This window comes from Primulina tabacum, chromosome 13, assembly GCF_025594145.1.
Source record: "Primulina tabacum isolate GXHZ01 chromosome 13, ASM2559414v2, whole genome shotgun sequence".
In the NCBI taxonomy this organism is placed as follows: Eukaryota; Viridiplantae; Streptophyta; class Magnoliopsida; order Lamiales; family Gesneriaceae; genus Primulina; species Primulina tabacum.
Genome location: NC_134562.1, coordinates 34,858,034 through 34,877,326, shown reverse-complemented (window position 1 = coordinate 34,877,326; position 19,293 = coordinate 34,858,034). Strand labels below are relative to the sequence as shown.

Here is a 19,293-nt window from a genome sequence, read left to right as displayed (position 1 = left end):
GCCACACATACATGAGGTCCACTAATTTTTTTAAAATCACATATGTACGTGAATCTTGTCCATCCAAATCATGTGGGAGCAGTGCCCCACATGTAGCATCGAAGCTACCGACATGGAGATATATACACTAAAATGTTCAAAAAATTTATTACAAAGCCTCGTGAATCTACTACAATCGCATATTATATATTATGTTATATAACAAAGTTTTGTCTCTGCACTAGTTTATAACTAGCGTACACGTGCGTGTGTTGTTAGCATGTACATCAACACAAATCTCGTTACAAAATTGTAGTTATGAAGAGAAATCGAATGAGCGACTCAAATACGTACTAAAATTTGGATTTAGGGATGTTTGGTCCTCTTGTTCTTCACGCGAAACATCCACAGCCTATTCTTTATTTCGGGGAAAAGAGGTGTATTTGTAGTTTGTCCCTATGCTAGAGTGGAAGAGATAAATGGGTAATCTCCTCCGCCAAATGTATAAATACTAAAAATTCAACTCGTTGAACTAACGGCGTTGCAGGGCTGACCTTCACCCACAGGGTACGTACTTCTTGGTTCTTACCAAGAATCTGATCATATATCAAGAATTCGCGGATCTCTGGATTCTCGGAATCCAGAACTAGATTTTCTCTCATCGAAATTTTAATCCTCTGCATTTATTCATCTCAGTAATCTGAGAATCGGCTCCAACCATGTCGAAATCGTTGCCTTATTCAATGAAAGATGTACAGTACGATAACGCCAAGTTTCGCCGCAGATCTCTTCTCAAGGTTCGTGTTTTCATTTTCCAACTCCCACGGATCAGTATTTCTTTCGAGAAAATTGATTTATTTATTTTTATCTTTTGGGGTTTTATTTGTTTTGTCAAGATCTCAATGAGTTCGGATTGGTGATTGTGTAATTTACTATGATGACGTTTGACTCGGATTCTTGATTCTTTTTGTGTAATGGGTTGAAGATGTATTGATTAAACTGAAACTCGTTCGGTAGAATGGATATCCAACTGTCGTTGTAAAATGTGAAAATGAATTTACTGTTCCCGTTGTTCGTGAAGTTCTGATGTGAATTTTCTGTCAAAAACCTTTCTTTACTTTTTTTGCTAACATAAGACATTTCTTTTAGTATTTGTATGTAACAGAGGTGAAACAGTCTTTCTTGTTTATGATAGGCGAATGATAGCATAGATGTTCTCACTTCTGAGAAGTGTGCTTTAAGTATGGAAACGTTTGATTTGTGGTTTTTCTATTTCTGATTTTTTCGTCGGTTCTCACTTTGTTATGAAGCTTCCAGTTATCATCCAGCATGCTTACCAAGAATGGATGTAAGTAACGGGGGAGAGGCTTGTTAAATAAAAGAAATTTAGATAATGAAATACTGGTTAACTAACCTGTGCCTTTTCTGGTATGCCAATCACCACATGCATGTACTGTTGATCATTTCATTTAATGGAATGATGCTATTTCTATTTCAATACATGGTTGTTTTTTAAACACTTATTCACTCATTATTATATGTTTAATGAGCACTGTTTACTCTGCCCATTGTTATTCTTTTAGAAGTTATAACACTTCTTTCCAGTATAAGTTGACTTAACTTTATCTTGTTGTTTTCTTCCACAGGGGATCACTCAAAGCCTTTTAACCAGTAATGTGAAAAACGAATGTACAAAATGCAGTACAGGAAGGTTTCTCGTGCTATTAATGATGGGTGGTTTAGCATACGTTATTCTGACACATACTAGCACCACCACTTCTTCGTTGCATGGTATAGCTAAGAATATTGGAACAGAGGAAGGAAATAATTTCTTCACTGATAGAAACGGTAGATTTCGAAAATTTTGGAGGAAACCACCAAGGCTTCCTCCTCGATTATCTCCTGATGAAATCGTTGCTAGGAATAAATCTATTCATAACTCGCATAAGATAGAATCTGGCCGTGATTGGAAGGCTTGCCAACAAAAGGTCAAGGCGGCATTTATTCATGCATGGTCTGGGTATCGGACTTATGCGATGGGTTATGATGAACTTATGCCAGAGAGCCGTAGAGGCGTTGATGGATTGGGGGGTTTAGGAGCCACAATTGTGGATGCCCTCGACACTGCGATGATAATGAGAATTGATGAAGTTGTGTATGAAGCTGGCTCTTGGATTGAAAAGCATCTTCCAGAGAGGATTAATGGAAGAGGCCAAGTAAATCTATTTGAAACTACTATACGTGTTCTAGGTGGTCTTTTGAGTGCTTACCATTTGAGTGGGGGCGAACATGGTGATAATGCTTCAACAAAAGGACCTGAGCCAAGGGTCTATCTTGAAAATGCAAGGAACCTGGCTGATCATCTGCTTGTTGCTTTTACGTCAAGCCCGTCGGCTATCCCCTTCAGCGACGTCGTTCTACGTGATCGCTCATCACATGCTGCTCCTGATGGCTTAAGTAGCACAGCTGAAGTTTCTACTTTACAGCTTGAGTTCAATTATCTCAGTTCTTTGACTGGTAATCCAAACTACACCTTGGAGTCTATGAAGGTTTTGGAACACATGAAGACTCTACCAAAGTTCAAGGGACTTGTTCCTATTTACATAGAGTGAGGACAGATTGTTTTTTTGCTTCTTTATTGTGTTCATGGATTTGGAATTATATCGTGGAGTTCCTGTTCTTTTAAAAAAAATTATAATCTTTAATCTGTTTTAAATGATGTGCTAGCTTGCCCTCGGAAAGCTGTATAATTTCTTCTTCTCCCACCTGGTACTTTTAATGAGAGTTCATCTTTGCATTTGCAACATGCATCGGATGATTGACAAAATAAATTTTAAAGACTAAATGCTGAGGTAAAGTGCAGATTTATTGTAGCCCAGTACAACATGGACATGGTTTTTTAACTATCTACTCCAACTAATAAAGAATTGTACTATCAGTGCACTATCTGAAGCTGTCGAGGTTAAACCTGTGATTGCTGAATGTATTTCTCCAACATCTATCTTTTGTTTACTTTGAGTAGAACTAGAAGGAAACGTAGAGAGACCACAAGTTGCATGGTATTAGGATTTCAGAAAGCCAAATCTCTCTTTCTATTGCCCTTCTATCAATCACTGGAAATCTATGCATTTAATGCCGAGCATCCAACAGTTGTAATTAGGACTCACTAAAAGTCATTTCTTTTTAACGTCTATTCATCATTTTGTTACCTATCATTGCAGCCCTCATTCTGGTGAGTTTAATGGGGAAAACATTAGACTCGGATCTCGTGGGGACAGCTACTATGAGTACCTCATCAAAGTCTGGCTTCAGAATCAAGGAAGTAATTTGACTTATTTGCATGATATGTATAAAGAATCAGTAAAAGGCATCAAGGAACTTTTAGTTAGGAAATCTACTCCCAATGGGTTGGTTTTTGTTGGAGAACTGCCTTATGGGCTGCACGGCGCGTTCAGTCCAAAAATGGATCATCTGGTATGTTGCCGCAATATTTTGATATAGTTTGCATAATTAACAAAATTGAGTGTGAATAAATTGTTTTACAAGACAGCCATTATATGTCTTTTACATGTTGGGATGTGTCCGAGAAACATGTAAGCTTCTTTGTGAACAATGTCTTTCTCCATTTCCTCAATTATCAATGCGAAGCTGTGATCTAAGTAATTTTCGTCAAAGTAACTTGATCATGTGTTCCACTCGTGTTTATCTAACAACATAGCACGCATATTTTGAGCTCAATATTTTCTTACTACCTCTTCTATGCAATTTTATGTGTAGGTATGTTTTCTTCCTGGTACTCTTGCTCTTGGTGCGACAAAAGGCATTGTCAAAGAAAAAGCTATGAGAGAAGGCTTGCTTAGCTTTGAGGATCTTGAAAATTTGAAGCTTGCTGAAGATTTGGTTAAGACATGTGTTGAGATGTATTCAGCAACTTCTACTGGACTGGCTCCAGAAATCGCATACTTCAACATGGAGGTCGGTTTGCTTAATAGTAATTTGTTTGTCTATTTTCTTTTTATCTTTGACGTGTCTGATAGCGGATATGAGTAGTTGTTGCTTTATGGATATATGGGTTACAAAATCTCTCTCTTCCTGCAATCATACTGTGACATTTAATATTGATAAAGGGCCTGCAATATTGGGCCTAAACCAAGACTGTAACTCATAAGCCCTTGGAAGAATCTAGATGTGAGGAAGGGGGCATTAAGAACGGTTCTGCATGCAGTCATTTTTCATCTTGTTTTGTGAAGAATACTAGCAGGGGCTAGGGGAGCAGTTTTATTGCTTATACAGAGAATATCTCTGGGAAAACTCCTACAATATTGGTTTATTTTTGCTATAAACAGGGAAAAGGAGAAGGTGGTTCTGGTGGTGGAAACAGAAATTCAAAATATGTGGATGACATAATTATAAAACCTGCCGATCGTCACAATCTTCTGCGTCCTGAAACTGTTGAATCACTGTTCGTCTTGTTTCGCATCACAGAAGATCCAAAGTATGTCCAATTATGTTGTTAAAGATAAAAATTAAAGCGTCTTCTCTTTTTTTCCTCAAAAATTTTATGGTGTAACATGAATGTGTTTTTCTTCTTTATAGGTTTCTTAGTTCCTTGCCAAACTTTTTCAAATGAAGAAACCATGCCTTTTTGCCAGCTTTGTTTTAAGGAGCTACTTTTTCCTTTGAATAAAGAAACATATGATGCAGAGAACTTTTCAAAACTATTTATTTCTTTCTTGAGCTCAAAATTTCATTGTGATTTTTAAAATTGGTTTTGTTTTTCCATGCTCATAAGATAGCCTCTTGTAGAATTTCTCCGTTTCTTCATTTAGAGATCAGTTCGGAAGTGGATTTCAAAGCTATTTTACTGCATGGGTTCTTTGCCTTTTTCACAGAGTAGTCTGACTCTTGCCAATGCCTATTCAGATATCGTGAATGGGGCTGGAAAATCTTTCAAGCATTTGAGAAGTATACGAAAGTTGATTCCGGTGGTTACAGCTCGCTAGATGATGTTACCTGTGCTTCCTCCACGCAAAAGAGACAAGATGGAGACATTTTTCCTGGGCGAAACTCTAAAATATTTATATTTACTGTTTGGAGACAGTAATGCTATTCCTTTGGATGAGTATGTATTTAACACAGAAGCTCATCCTATTCCTATTCAACGCATTGCAAGCACGAAGTGATCTGATTCTTCTGCTAAGTTTACAATTTTAAGCTATGTGACAATATCAGCGGCAATTCCCTATTGTTTTAGATACAGCACCTGAAAGACTATGAAGAATGGGTTGAGAAGTGCAAAGATGGCTGATTTTGCTCTCTTCTGCCCTTTTTCATCGGATTTTTGTATTTATTTGTACTAAAAATCACTGAGAAAATTTTACATATTGATGCCACAGATGATTGATTGACTTGCGAATATCTACCATTTTGTAGCTATGGTTATTGCTGAGCGACACGATTAGATTGAGCTTAGGAAACCATGTAATGAGTAACCTTTTGTCATGATTTCCTTTACAGTATACAATTATGGATTCAAACTATGTTTTGGTGTGACTATAGATTTGTTATGTAATTTCTGGTTTCCCACGTGTTATAATTGTTAGTTCAAGTTATTGCACATCATTCTTTGCCTGCATCTTGACTTGGCAGAAAAAATAAATGATCACCATCTTGTATTACTCTTAGGTCATCTATTTCTGCATTCTCTGCATCTACTACCATTGTGAGCTTGTCATCCCCAAATTTTTTGCCTACAATTGAGCAAGAAGGGAATGATCAGATATATCAGGTACAGTTCTAGGTACTGTAAGACTTAAACAACACAATACCTGCTATTATGAACAGTTCTCTGAGCGAATCGGGTAGAATGATTAGCTTTGCAGGCTTGTTCTGTGGACGTTTCTGCGTTCCAAACTTCAGATGTATGGTGACTCTTTTCCTGGCTGAATTTATATCATCTACTGAATTAGGATAAATTGAATTGGTTGAGCTGACATATGTGTTACTATCGGCATGATTGATGGCCCTGGTTGATTTCTTTTCATTTTCATGAAAGCACAGTGAGTGAACATCGATTTCACTTCTGTTGATGAATCTTGAATTGGAAATTTCTACTCTTGATTCAAACTTCGTCGTGTCTCCAAAGGGTGCGTGCTGGTCTCTGGCTTGACCATTGAGTTCTCCCGTTTCTCTGTTGGGCCAATTATCGAGGATCAAAGTCGCCTCTTGTTGGCCCTCAATATCTATACTTCTCCGTGCTTTGAACTTTGAAGAACCAGAAAGTAGTTTTGCGGATCAAGCGTCGATTCAAGAAAGGATATCTAAGCAATATAAAGTGCTGATGGTTATTAAGTACCCGGAAAAGATTGTTCATGACAATGCTTTCATCTACCGGATTTGCTCGAAGAATGTTGATAAATGTGGTTCTGTTCAGCCTCAGTATTTGCGAAACTTCAGTTGTTCGAACACCTAAAGGCCGAGGCATATTACATAAAATTCCTATTTCTCCTAACATTTCCCCCGCGGATGCCTTTCCCAGAATCTGTGTGTACATGAAAGTATTGGCTGTAATTTATATATGTAGTCAAATATGTATATGGCAAATGAATTGGTTAGATGATTCTTACTTGATCTTGTCCATTGATCTTTGCAATCAAATCCTGCCGACCGCCACCATCAGAACATAAATATAAAGCAACAATTTTTGGTAATTTATATGAGATTTGGTAGCTTACCACTGCTCCCGAGACCATTATATATGCATCTGTTGGACATTCATTTTGTAGAATAACATCTTCTTCAGGGGGGAAATACTCAGCTTCCATTTCCGGGACCTTTCAAGAAAATCCAGGATCAATATTTTTCCTTTGCTTCTTTATAAAGAATACTGGACGATAATTTTACAGGTGAAAAAATGGTACCAATTGAAAAAGGAAGTCCTGTGAAACTCCATGAAAAATATAGGCATTTTGAACCACGGGATAAAACAAATAACGTGAGACGCTTGCCCGAATAGCATTCGGCACCCCATTTAAGGTCTCTTGCTGTTTCAATCCTTCTGTTTTAAATTTGAGACATATATGGGACAAAATTTGATCTTGAACTTGCGAAGGCAGTTGGTTTCGCTTCGTGAATTCTGAAGCAGCTCTAACAGTATCTCTCTGCAGAATAGAAACAAATCTATCAAAAGTGGCTCCAAAAACACCCAAATACAGCACATATACAGATAGGTGGAACAGATCATACAAAGTTTCTAGTGCGGCTGGTCCAGGGAACTACAAGATTTGTCATGTTTCCGATGAGATAAGATGTCAATCCTAGGTTGAACAACATGAAGAAGATGGTAAACAGCATCTCTTCCGTGTTCTCAGCGTGTAAGTCTCCATAACCTGTTGTAGTTAGTGTTACTATAGACCAATACAGTGAGATGACATATCTGTCCCAATGGCTCATTTGTTTGAAATTTGGATATACTGCTCCAATCCAAGTTTTGCTAGGATCATGATATCTATGCGCTATCGAGTAGTTGAAGCATCCTGCACAATGTACCGCGAATAATGTCACCTGAATATGATCAAGAACAGTGACGTTGTGTCAATATGGGATATTTATGCTCCAGTGTGAGGATTCACTACACAGAAATAATAGTCCCTTACAGATATGAGTTTAATGCAGCGAGTCAGAAATAGTTGAACCGGATGTCTTTTTCAAGCCTGAATCAAGGAGAAATAGATATAACTTTTAACTTCTTCTATGCTGTATCGACGATCCTAAAATTTTCAAGAAAATCGAAGGGGCTAATTGAGAGTGGCGATCAAACCTTGCAAAAAGGGAGCTGACTCGTCTGAGACGCCAAAGTCGCAACATGCTCAACAGTTTATAGCCCAGTCCACCATTTTGATCTGTGAATAGAGCACTGAGAGATTGAAATGGTATGGTTGAGCAGACATCAAAAACGAACCAGGTCGACAGATACCTGTTAGTCATACAAAACGTGTAAACAATTACAGTTAAAGATTTCTGGTCTCCATATTCACTATTTTGCGTAATGGATGCATGCTTATCTACCTTGCTGCTATTTTACCAGGATCATCAACGAGGAGATACGACTGGCTATCCAGGTATGCCACGAAGAAGGTGAGTACAATATCAACAGCGAAGAAACCATTGACAATGTTGTCAAATACGAGATGGGCATCTCTTCTGTAAGATACAAATGCAAAGTCAAATGGAGAAATCCAGGCCGAATAAATGACCAAAAGAATCAGAAACATTTCCCAGGCCCTGGAAAATAAGCAACAAACGGTATAGGAAATAAGTGTTAATGAATTCAAGCTTATTATATTCATATAAAACTCTCTTTTCCGAGGATTGAGAAATGAAGCAAGATATTCACCGATAACATGGACCGAATGGGGACACGATGTGTCTTCGAAGTATGGTAGCTCTGTTGCTTCTATCTCCAAGGGATGGAAGGAGATCGCAAGAGAAGAAACCACTTTGGGTTCCTGTGCTGGATTGATAGTCCTCTACACAGAACCGTTTTATGAATTTTTTCAAGTACGAAAACGACATTGTATTACGTGTAAGCAACAGAAGACGAAGACGATTCTCTCAAAGCTTTCACACATGGCAAGAATTCTGATGAGATGTTTATATACGTTGTATCTCGGTTTTCTACACGCCCAAACGCAACGGAAGTTTTAAAATTTTTATTTATTTTGACAATCAAAATATGTTTGGACGCTCGTATGATTTTTTCATAAATATTCATAGGGCGTTAGAAAATTTATACATTTGGTGAATAAATCACTTGACTCCAACTACTCCGGTATTAGCGGACGTAGCTCTTGTTGTAAATCCCTACGAACATTCTTCGATCTCCTAATCCGGTCCACGACTGAAATATTTGTTCCTCTTCTAAATTGCACTAGAAATTTAGAAGAACTTTTGCGTAGAGATGAACACACAAAAGAAATCGACTCAATACAATAAGCCGAATTTTTTCTTGCAAAATGAAAGAAATTTCGAGAGCAGCTTTTTAATTCTTTTGGAAGAACCGAAAATTCATTCAAAGAGCCAAAAGTTTCTTCTTGTCACAAAGAAAGAAATTTCGAGAGAGCACCATAAAATTGGGAGCTTTCGGATGAGATCTTTTCAATTAAGAATCAAAATTCTTTTATATTTTCTAATCTTTTATTTACTTAATTAAGTAATTAATTAAGTCAATTAAAAGATTCCAAAATTGCATCCCCTCCCATGATGAATCTCGATGCATATATTATGGAGGCTAGGTTTTTAGGTCTCTCATCTAAATAAAACATCTATGGCCTAATTACCATAATATAATAATTGGACACATTTAATTAACATTAATGAGCTTGATTAATTAATTAAACTAGTGACTAGTCCAATTAATTAATCAAAGTTCATTAAACTTTAATTATTTAGTATGTTGGACTTGTACTCCTACAAGCCCATTAAACATCCCATTATATTTAATTTAATATTTAATAAACTCAACCTTTGAGCTTTAATAAATTAAATACATTATAAATTCAACATTTGAATTTAATATTTAAATTATAAATTCAACTCCTTGAATTTTATCACCTCCAAAATTTAATATTTAATAAACCCAACTTTTGAATAAATTAAATTATCAAATTTTATAAATTCAACTCCTTAAATTTATTCTCTCAAAATTTAATTATCATAAATTCAACTCCTTGAATTTACTATATAAAATAAATTCAACTTCTTGAATTTATTCTCTCAACGGGAACAAACAATCCAGTACTTGTGTGACCCTCAATGGTTCAGGGATACAGCTAGCCGTGGGTTCACAACTCTTTGTGATTCAGGACATAATCCTTTATTCGGGCTTACCCTAGTTAGCCCCATTCTTTTCATCAACACCTTGATCAAGAATGTCAGAACTCGTTTCTGATTGCACCCATCGGATCATGGTAAGAGCGTCTAGTAGCATCGCCCCATGATCCCCTAGGTATCACTGATAGTGCCTGCAAGAACCAGTCGATTATGATTAACGTACAGTACGGTCCCTTCATCTCATATATCCCGATCGAATCTGCAACCATTGGTTCATCGAGGGTTGCATATTAATTCGATAACTGTGTGATAACTATAATAGTGGCATCGCGTGTACTATTTGAGAACTCCTTCTCTAACGTACATCTCATACTATGGACAGAGATTTCATGTACTATTATTACATCAGATCACATAGGATATCCACACCCGTAGGTGAGCGATGAATCCCCGACTACAATGCATTGGCTCCTATATGTGTCGCAACTGTACCCAACCTCGCCACCTGATGACTCTCCTGGAGCCGGTAAACGAGTCAAAGCACAGCCCTAGCATATAGAGCCTCAATGTTGTCCCGGGTCGTAAGGACTAATGGTGTACAATCATAACCACGGACTTATCCTCTCGATGAATGATAACCACTTGGAAAGTCCGAGGGAGGGTTGTTCGGTATAATCATCATATGACTACCCATCTGCATGTTTGGACATCTCTATGCCCTTACCAAGAAACGCAGTACACAACATCACAGATGCTAGTCTCGAGCTCAAGCGGCCTTTATCCCTGTTTTAGGCGGCTGAATCGACTAGGAACGAATTTAGAATATGCAGTGTTTACAAATGAGTTTCAACATCGAATTACGATTCATTTGTATTAAAGCATAATCAAGGACTTTATCTATGTTGTTTGCATGGGTATACAGATAAAGTATAACAAGACCATAAAAAGTTAAATTATATTAAAATAAAGATTGTTTATTTCACTTGAGTCAATAAATTCACCTCCAAAATTTAATATTTAATAAACCCAACTCCTTGAATTTTATCACCTCCAAAATTTAATATTTAATAAACCCAACTTTTGAATAAATTAAATTATCAAATTTTATAAATTCAACTCCTTAAATTTATTCTCTCAAAATTTAATTATCATAAATTCAACTCCTTGAATTTACTATATAAAATAAATTCAACTTCTTGAATTTATTCTCTCAACGGGAACAAACAATCCAGTACTTGTGTGACCCTCAAAGGTTCAGGGATACAGCTAACCGTGGGTTCAAAACTCTTTGTGATTCAGGACATAATCATTTATTCGGGCTTACCCTAGTTAGCCCCATTCTTTTCATCAACACCTTGATCAAGAATGTCAGAACTCGTTTCTGATTGCACCCATCGGATCATGGTAAGAGCGTCTAGTAGCATCGCCCCATGATCCCCTAGGTATCACTGATAGTGCCTGCAAGAACCAGTCGATTATGATTAACGTACAGTACGGTCCCTTCATCTCATATATCCCGATCGAATCTGCAACCATTGGTTCATCGAGGGTTGCATATTAATTCGATAACTATGTGATAACTATAATAGTGGCATCGCGTGTACTATTTGAGAACTCCTTCTCTAACGTACATCTCATACTCTGGCCAGAGATTTCATGTACTATTATTACATCAGATCACATAGGATATCCACACCCGTAGGTGAGCGGTGAATCCCCGACTACAATGCACTGGCTCCTATATGTGTCGCAACTGTACCCAACCTCGCCACCTGATGACTCTCCTGGAGCCGGTAAACGAGTCAAAGCACAGCCCTAGCATATAGAGCCTCAGTGTTGTCCCGGGTCGTAAGGACTAATGGTGTACAATCATAACCACGGACTTATCCTCTCGATGAATGATAACCACTTGGAAAGTCCGAGGGAGGGTTGTTCGGTATAATCATCATATGACTACTCATCTGCATGTTTGGACATCTCTATGCCCTTACCAAGAAATGCAGTATACAACATCACAGATGCTAGTCTCGAGCTCAAGCGGCCTTTATCCCTGTTTTAGGCGGCTGAATCGACTAGGAACGAATTTAGAATATGCAGTGTTTACAAATGAGTTTCAACATCGAATTACGATTCATTTGTATTAAAACATAATCAATGACTTTATCTATGTTGTTTGCATGGGTATACAGATAAAGTATAACAAGACCATAAAAAGTTAAATTATATTAAAATAAAGATTGTTTATTTCACTTGAGTCAATAAATTCCCTAGCCAACCGTTGGCTTGCAGGACATCTACTCTAACAATATATAGCAAAAACAGTAGAGGGATGATTCCCACGAAGGCTCCTTTTCTCCTACTTTCCATTATAGGAAGTAGTCTTTTCCAAGATGCAGTGAACTCACTTGGAATGATGCTGCTGCAATGATTACAAGAGAGATTAATAAAAAGGCGCAAAGGGTGTAAAACAAAAATGTGAAATCCCAACATGGGATCGATGTCGAAATGGTGGACAACATGTGTTCTTGGCTAAGGTTTAGAGCTGCAGCCTTCGTAGACGTACGTATAAATAGCAGTAGGGGTAGATGGATGATGGACTCACGTAACCAAATGCTATATTCTCTATCATATTGGTCACATATCTGATCTCAAATTTTACGCATTTATTAGACTAACAATTTTATTATAAAGTTATGTACATTAGATGGAAATGGGAAAATTCAATGCTCTCCTGCAGCATCAACGACCCCAATTGATTCGAGCCCGTAAGGTCTATACATTATCAAATGACTCGAGGCCGTTGGATCCGGCCGGAGTCAGTCCTAAGGCCAACATCGAATTTCTCCAAGGAAATGTTGCATTTAATTGAACGGACGATCGATTTCCTTTTTATATAGTGACAGACCAAGAGGGATACAAATGTATTCCTTTTTATAATAATAATAATTCATTATTACATTATTGTTGATATTAATTTAAGATATGGGAAAAGTGAGATTAGTTAATTTAAGGTTATAAAAATTGGAGGGGTCAACTCAGACGATCCCAAATACCTTGGGAAAGTCGAGAGAAAAATTGTTGTTTTATTACATTCCAACACATGTTATGACTTCTTTGAAATGTCGACTTCATACAATCTAAAACTTTCGCCAAATTAGAATATAGATAATTGACTCGGTACAATCAAATCATTATGGATTATTTATCTAATACACAAGCGTGTTTTACGATTGTAAGACTTAATTTTTCGTTGTTTTACAAAAAATTATTGTGTTAAATAAAGACGTACATTTTAAGCTAAGAATAATCAATAAAATTGATAGTAACGTAACGAATAGATGTAAAAACAACTCTTTGTGAGTCCATTTTACTTGCTAAATGATGTACGACATATTTACCAATTTGTACATAGATTCTACATGCACAAAGGGTTTCAAACTTTTTTAAAAAAATAAAAATTGATGCAAAAAGGGCATGATTTAAATGTGCACAAAAGGAATTGATCAGTGATTTTACTTGGTGGATGTGGTGGATTCCGTTGGTGCATAATTTAACTATACTCTTGGTGGGGGCCTCCCTTGGCCAGTTGCCCTTATCTTTATCCTATTTTAGTACCCATTTTAATCAAATTAACCAATTACATTAAAAAATATTGCAAAGTTTAATTAGATTCTTGCATGCTTCAACTGTACAAGATAAACATAAATTTTTGGACCATCTTTCTTTTTTAGTTAATTTTTACGGTTCAGTTATGTTCAAATCACAATCTTTAGGTTTAGAGTATGCAACAATATGCATGATTTTTTCACATTAAGACCAATATGTCGCTATATTTAATTTACTAATTTTTAAAAATACCAAAAGATTTCTTAATAGAAAAAACATGAAAAGAACGAGTTTGTACCTATTCATCCCTCCACCAAATATATAAATCTATATATGCAAAGATATCATATCTTACCCCAAGTCAAGTGACAAGTTCCCATCCAACTACTTCACAAAAAAAAAAATGAAGATAAGAAATTTATAATATCCATGAATTGATCTCTTTAATCCATGTGCTCGATTGAATTTCTTTTCGGACAAAAATTTATGTGAAACGGTCTCACTTGTCGTATTTTGTGAGATAGATATCTTATTTAGGTCATCCATGAAAAAGTACTACTTTTTATAATAAGAGTATTATTTTTTATCGTGAATATCGATAGAGTTGACTCGTCTCACATATAAAAATTCATAAGACCGTCTCACAAGAGACCTACTCTTCTTTTTGAAAAGTCTCTTATTATTCTTATCCAAAGTTAAACCATAATCAGACAAAATTTAGACTACTGATACGATCCAATGCTTGTAGGATCGATTATGAGAACATTGTCCAAAAGAAGGCATTCGAATTACTTTTATAATTTTTTTTAAAAAAAAACTAAATTAATGTCACATATTAGATTCACCGCATATAAATATTTGCACAACACATTTTATTCTTTTATTTCATTGACTCGTGCACTAATTGAGGTCGTGACCCTATTTCCTAATGGTTGCGTGCCTTAAATTTCTTGATTATATAATAAGAGCAAATATTTGCTTGGGATAAAAAAGGAATTCATAAAAAGTGGAATTTGTTTTCATCGAAGACAAAAATTTGTGTGAGACAATCTCATGAGTCGTATTTTGTGAGACGGATCTATTATTTGGGTCATCAATGAAAAAATATTACTTTTTATGCTAAGAGTATTACTTTTTATTGCAAATATCGGTAAGATTGACTCGTCTCACAGAAAAAGATTCGTGAAACCGTCTCACAAAAAACCTACTCTTCATCGAAAGAGATTTCGGGATAATTTCAGTCGGATTAAGACAATATCCACCAATAAAGTATCAACACCCAGGAGTAGCCTAACGTTTTTTTGTCATGGAAGGCAACATGGAGTTCAACATACAAAAATGTTGAAAATGTGGTCCGAGTGGCTTTAATTTTGCCATACAAATAATACAAATTGCATATGAAATTTGAGAACTATTTTACACAGGACCAACCTAAATTATGGTCAGCAGCTGTCGATGTCAAATTCAATATATACGCTACACAAAGGAAGAAAGATATACAGCACATGAGCAATAGAAAAAAAAAGAATTTATATCATTAATTTGTAAAACAAGAAAAGGACGGAGCAACCAAAGATACAGTTAATTTTATTCTCCATGTTCCATGAGGAGAATATGATGTCACCAGAAGGAAAGATGTCCAAAATAATAAACTCTGGCATCCTATTTTCTTTGTTGGCTGTAGGAGTGTTTAAGTCAAACTTTATTTTGTACCTTCTAATTTAAAGAGCAAACGATGTGGAGATCATCATCTGATATATTATTCCTTTTTATCATCAACCCAGCTTCATCTTAAAGCTTCCTTAATATTTTACATCATCACTAATCTAAATCTGTTTAAACATCGAACAGTATATATTGGAATCTAAGATAAGAACCTTGTGATGTTTAAAGCTACGAATCTAAGATAAGAACCTTGTGATGTTTAAAGCTACTGTGTTAAAACGAACAGAAAACTTTTATAAACATGCTAATATATATGTTCTACGAAGAAAAACTAAATGCAACTGCTAACCTTTTGTTTCTATCAATGCATCACCAAATCGTGAGCACACCATCAATCAGTCATTCTCTTTAAGGGCAAAATATTCATTTCTTGTATAATTTTATGTTCCTCCTCCCTAGAGGCTAGAATCACGAAGTCACAACTCAATCAAAATTTTCTGTATGAAGCAAATCAAACCCTAAAAATTTTGGTAGAGGCATCTAGTTACTTCAATAGAATCAACAAAAAAGAAATGACAAATTTTAAAAAAATTTCAGGAAGAATCGCTCATTGAGTAACAACCTATTCCTGAATTTTCAAATTGCTATTTATCCTGGTTATTTTTTTCAACTGGCATTCGGTTTATAAAGACACTTTTTAGAACTGAAAAACCCAAAAACCCTTCAGAAAATACTTATAAGGATTCAAAAGAACAATCGTCTACAGGGAATAACATTCCAATGATGTTAAGAGAGCGCCATCAAGAATGGCCATACGAATTACAAAGCATCAAAACCATTCACAAATTATCAAGTACTACTCGCCACTCAAGTCATTTAATGGATGCAGATTGAAGCTCAATTATCATTAGTCACCTACAAAATGATAGTTCATTGCAAGGGCTGTTATTCTAAAAAAACATCAAGTAAAATTTCACACATAAACCCATCAATGTGGCAGCCACCATATCATGCCTGCTGATTCAGGCAAATTATACTTTGTCTTTTCCAGCTTGTAGAGATTGAAGTTTTTCTTGTACTTTAAATATCTGCATATTGAAAAGATGTGGAATGCATTAATGCCATCTATTTCACAAGGGGAAAAACGAAACAAACTGAACAAAATAAGAGATGAATTAAAAATTGGATTACATGAGCTCTGTCGTAATAAACTAGGTTTATTCAGCAACAGTTCAAAACATCAATGCAAAAAATATTGAAGTAAAATTACAATGGGCTTACGAGGATCCCCATGCATGCATGCTACATGAACTACATGTGATTATGAATCGATAAATTCAAAATTAACGATGTTAAATTTATGTGTTTACAAGTCTCAACGAATTTTTGCGGGTAATTTGTGATGAAAAATTATGATTTTAAATTAATTTTTTTTGAATATATTTAATCTAGTCGAATTTCATACTCTTTACTAAACTACTTATTTTTTAAGCAATTGGGATAATCTTCGAATGCATCAGACAACTGCACCAGTATTTTGTTACAAGCCCCAACAACAATGAAATACCAATGTTCAATCAAACTCCGGATTAGAAAGTAGCCAAATCACATGTGACAAAAGGAAAATGATGTAAAACCACTCCTATAGAACTCAAATTAATTTGAAAAGGTATAAAGGTTACGAACGGCTTCTTTCTTGCTGTTTTGCTTTTCTTCTAAATCTTGGAGAGTAGAATCGAAGCGCTTCCTGCTCCAAGAACAGAAATTTAAAACCCAAAGTAGACAAAACAAGAGCAACAGACAACAGAGAAGACATAACCCGGCGAGAAATCTCTTGAGGCTCCAAGTTTATTCGGGTGCAAATGCTCAAGTAACAATTGACTTGTACATCATGTGATTACTTCAGAAGGACAAAAACAAATACGCAATTGATAACCATGAATGACACTCACAGTCAACGCATCTCTGGTCAAGCATAAGTTATAAACATAAAAGAAAATTATCCTCCATAAGGGAAACTTCAAAAAGTAAACATTTTCTTATCGCAAGAAAGTAATACCCTTCAACGGTGACACTTCAATAGTGCACAAAGAAGTTGTCCTCCGTAAGGGAAATGGAAACTACAAAAAATAAACATTTTCTTATCGCAAACAAGTAATACCCTTCAACGGTAACACTTCAATAGTGCACAAAGAAAATTCAATTTCCCCAGAACTTAAACCTCTACCACTCTTAAAAATCCAAAATTATGAGCAAAGGTGACAGCTTCCCTTCATCTTTAGTTTGTATCAGTATTATGACAGCAGATGTCCCCCTAATAAATTGACCAATGATAAGCTTTATCCGAGCTGACTAAGGGCTTCTTATCCTCACATTACTTCACAACTCATTTGTTGTTATTCATTGGCCTCTTCAAAATTGAGTTATATGATGTCACCCAAAATTTTGGTCAAGCTAATGACACAAATTTGGGAGAAATAAAAAATGAAATTTCAAAAGAACGCTCTTTGAACTGATAGAAAGAGAAAAAATAATAATATCTGCCATACATGTGCGTGTTAATCCCCAGATTTAAGCAAAAATTCAAGACACGGCTAGATTTTACACTTAGCCAGAGTTCTCCATTATCTATCACATGAAAATAGCGAGTAGGATAACAGATAGCATCTATAAAGTGATACTAATTAGCTTATTAAGCAACATAAAACAATCTCGAAGAAAAAAGTATAGCAAGGCATTTCAAACCAGTATAATTTTCCAAATGCCAAACAAGCGTCAATAACTGAAATCAAGCATACAGCTCAGCAGAGATGTATATAGATAATAGCGAGTAGGATAACAGATAGCATCTATAAAGTGATACTAATTAGCTTATTAAGCAACATAAAACAATCTCGAAGAAAAAAGTATAGCAAGGCATTTCAAACCAGTATAATTTTCCAAATGCCAAACAAGCGTCAATAACTGAAATCAAGCATACAGCTCAGCAGAGATGTATTCAATCCGCTTGCGAACATTAGCATTTGCCTCGGCCAAGTCCTGCTTCACTAGCACCGGACCAATCAATTTGTACACATTGGCTTCGGCAGTCAACAGATCCAGTTCCTTTGCAAAGTGAGCGATAAATAAACAAACGACCATTAGTTGGAAACAAAATTCAAACGCGTGGTATCCATTAATTCCCAACACAGTGAGACGATAAAAAGTGGACCTACCTTGAGGACTAGCTCGTTTTCGCCTAGCTGGATAGTGTATTTCTTTCTAATTTGGTGATTCTTTGAAATGTCTGGACAATTGAACAAAGATAGTTGAAGCAAACAACCTCAATACGAATTGAACATTCGTACAAACGATAAACAAGATATGAAAAACAAAAGAGCAGAAACAAAAAATGGAAAAAAAAAAAAAAGAAGACCTTTCTGAATTTTGTTGAGATCGTTGGCCTTGTTCTCGAGGTCTCTTTGCAACTCTTTCGCAGCGGCCGGAGATCCCATCGGTTCGCGGCCTTAAAAATCCTGTAATCACTTCTACTTCCCGGCGGTGACAAAGCCCCCGATTGGCGTGATTAACACAAACCTCGTCTTCTTCGCATTCCTATTTGGACTTTGCTTTTTTAGTTGGACTTTAGAGATGAATAGAATACCTTTCTAGGCCCATTATGGGTTCAGTCTATAAGCCCAACTATTTTATGAACTCTTATTGGGCCAAGTTTTGCTTTTATGATGCAGGAAATGGTTAAACTGGAGATTCTATGGACCCCATCGCATCTAATTGTTATGCATGCATGCATGGTGTGGGTAGATCTCGTATCATGGACATTTTCATAACCAACAAGATAAAAAAAAAATTCATTTTACTGATATATTGGATATTATGATGTTCATATTTTCCTAAAATTATGTGTGTGTTTATAAATGCTAAAACAATATATTTATTTTATTTTTATGTACATCTATCAAAGCTTTACGTGAATTACTTATAGCAAACAATGTACATATGGCATAAATCGACCACAAAACTCTTATGAGATCGTCTCACAAATTAATTTTGTAAAACAAATCTTCTAACTGATTCGACCCATAAAAATTTTTATTTTTATATCAAAAGCATTGGTTTTTACTTCAAATATGGATTAAGTCGACGACCAACTCCATATCGACATATTCTTGTAGAACATGTTATTCTTTTCGAAATCGTACGCATCATGTCAAT

General features: G+C 35.8%; 2 protein-coding genes and 1 pseudogene across 7 annotated transcripts; 1 reads left to right on the top strand and 2 right to left on the bottom strand.

Annotated features, from left to right (window-relative positions):
- The first annotated feature begins 458 nt into the window (after positions 1 to 458).
- Positions 459 to 5,372, top strand: LOC142522623 (mannosyl-oligosaccharide 1,2-alpha-mannosidase MNS3). Its single transcript, XM_075626122.1, is given in 7 exon segments — positions 459 to 776; positions 1,626 to 2,587; positions 3,201 to 3,453; positions 3,757 to 3,954; positions 4,326 to 4,474; positions 4,903 to 4,993; positions 4,995 to 5,372. Coding segments are annotated over 7 exon segments (1,899 nt in total). The 5' UTR covers positions 459 to 698; the 3' UTR covers positions 5,163 to 5,372.
- Positions 5,373 to 5,581: 209 nt separating this feature from the next.
- Positions 5,582 to 8,576, bottom strand: LOC142522622 (potassium channel KAT3-like; annotated as a pseudogene).
- A 6,083-nt stretch (positions 8,577 to 14,659) lies between these two features.
- Positions 14,660 to 18,707, bottom strand: LOC142522625 (prefoldin subunit 6-like). Of its 6 annotated transcripts, XR_012814494.1 has the most exons (7): positions 18,497 to 18,707; positions 18,297 to 18,367; positions 18,062 to 18,186; positions 16,768 to 16,828; positions 16,119 to 16,169; positions 15,331 to 15,536; positions 14,660 to 15,293 (listed from the first exon to the last, which is right to left on the bottom strand). XR_012814494.1 is itself a non-coding variant. In XM_075626124.1 (6 exons), exons 1-6 carry the CDS (start codon positions 18,573 to 18,575, stop codon positions 15,522 to 15,524), a joined length of 402 nt encoding a protein of 133 aa, XP_075482239.1. In that variant the 5' UTR covers positions 18,576 to 18,707; the 3' UTR covers positions 14,660 to 15,521. The 6 variants fall into 6 exon arrangements, 4 of the variants coding, with proteins under 4 accessions (XP_075482239.1, XP_075482238.1, XP_075482241.1 ...); XM_075626124.1 differs by having other exon boundaries at positions 14,660 to 15,536; XR_012814495.1 differs by lacking the exons at positions 14,660 to 15,293; positions 15,331 to 15,536 and adding an exon at positions 15,804 to 15,996 and having other exon boundaries at positions 16,061 to 16,169.
- Positions 18,708 to 19,293: the final 586 nt, after the last annotated feature.

What these genes read in the sequence shown, in the direction of transcription:
- LOC142522625 (XM_075626123.1), bottom strand. Translation starts at nt 18,575, where the DNA reads ATGGGATCTCCGGCCGCTGCGAAAGAGTTGCAAAGAGACCTCGAGAAC. An exon ending in GAATACATCTCTGCTGAGCT is followed by an intron (nt 16,829 to 18,061) that starts GTATGCTTGATT and finishes TTCTTGGAGCAG; the next exon opens with GAAGCGCTTCGATTCTACTC. An exon ending in AAAACAGCAAGAAAGAAGCC is followed by an intron (nt 16,170 to 16,767) that starts GTTCGTAACCTT and finishes TTCAATATGCAG; the next exon opens with ATATTTAAAGTACAAGAAAA.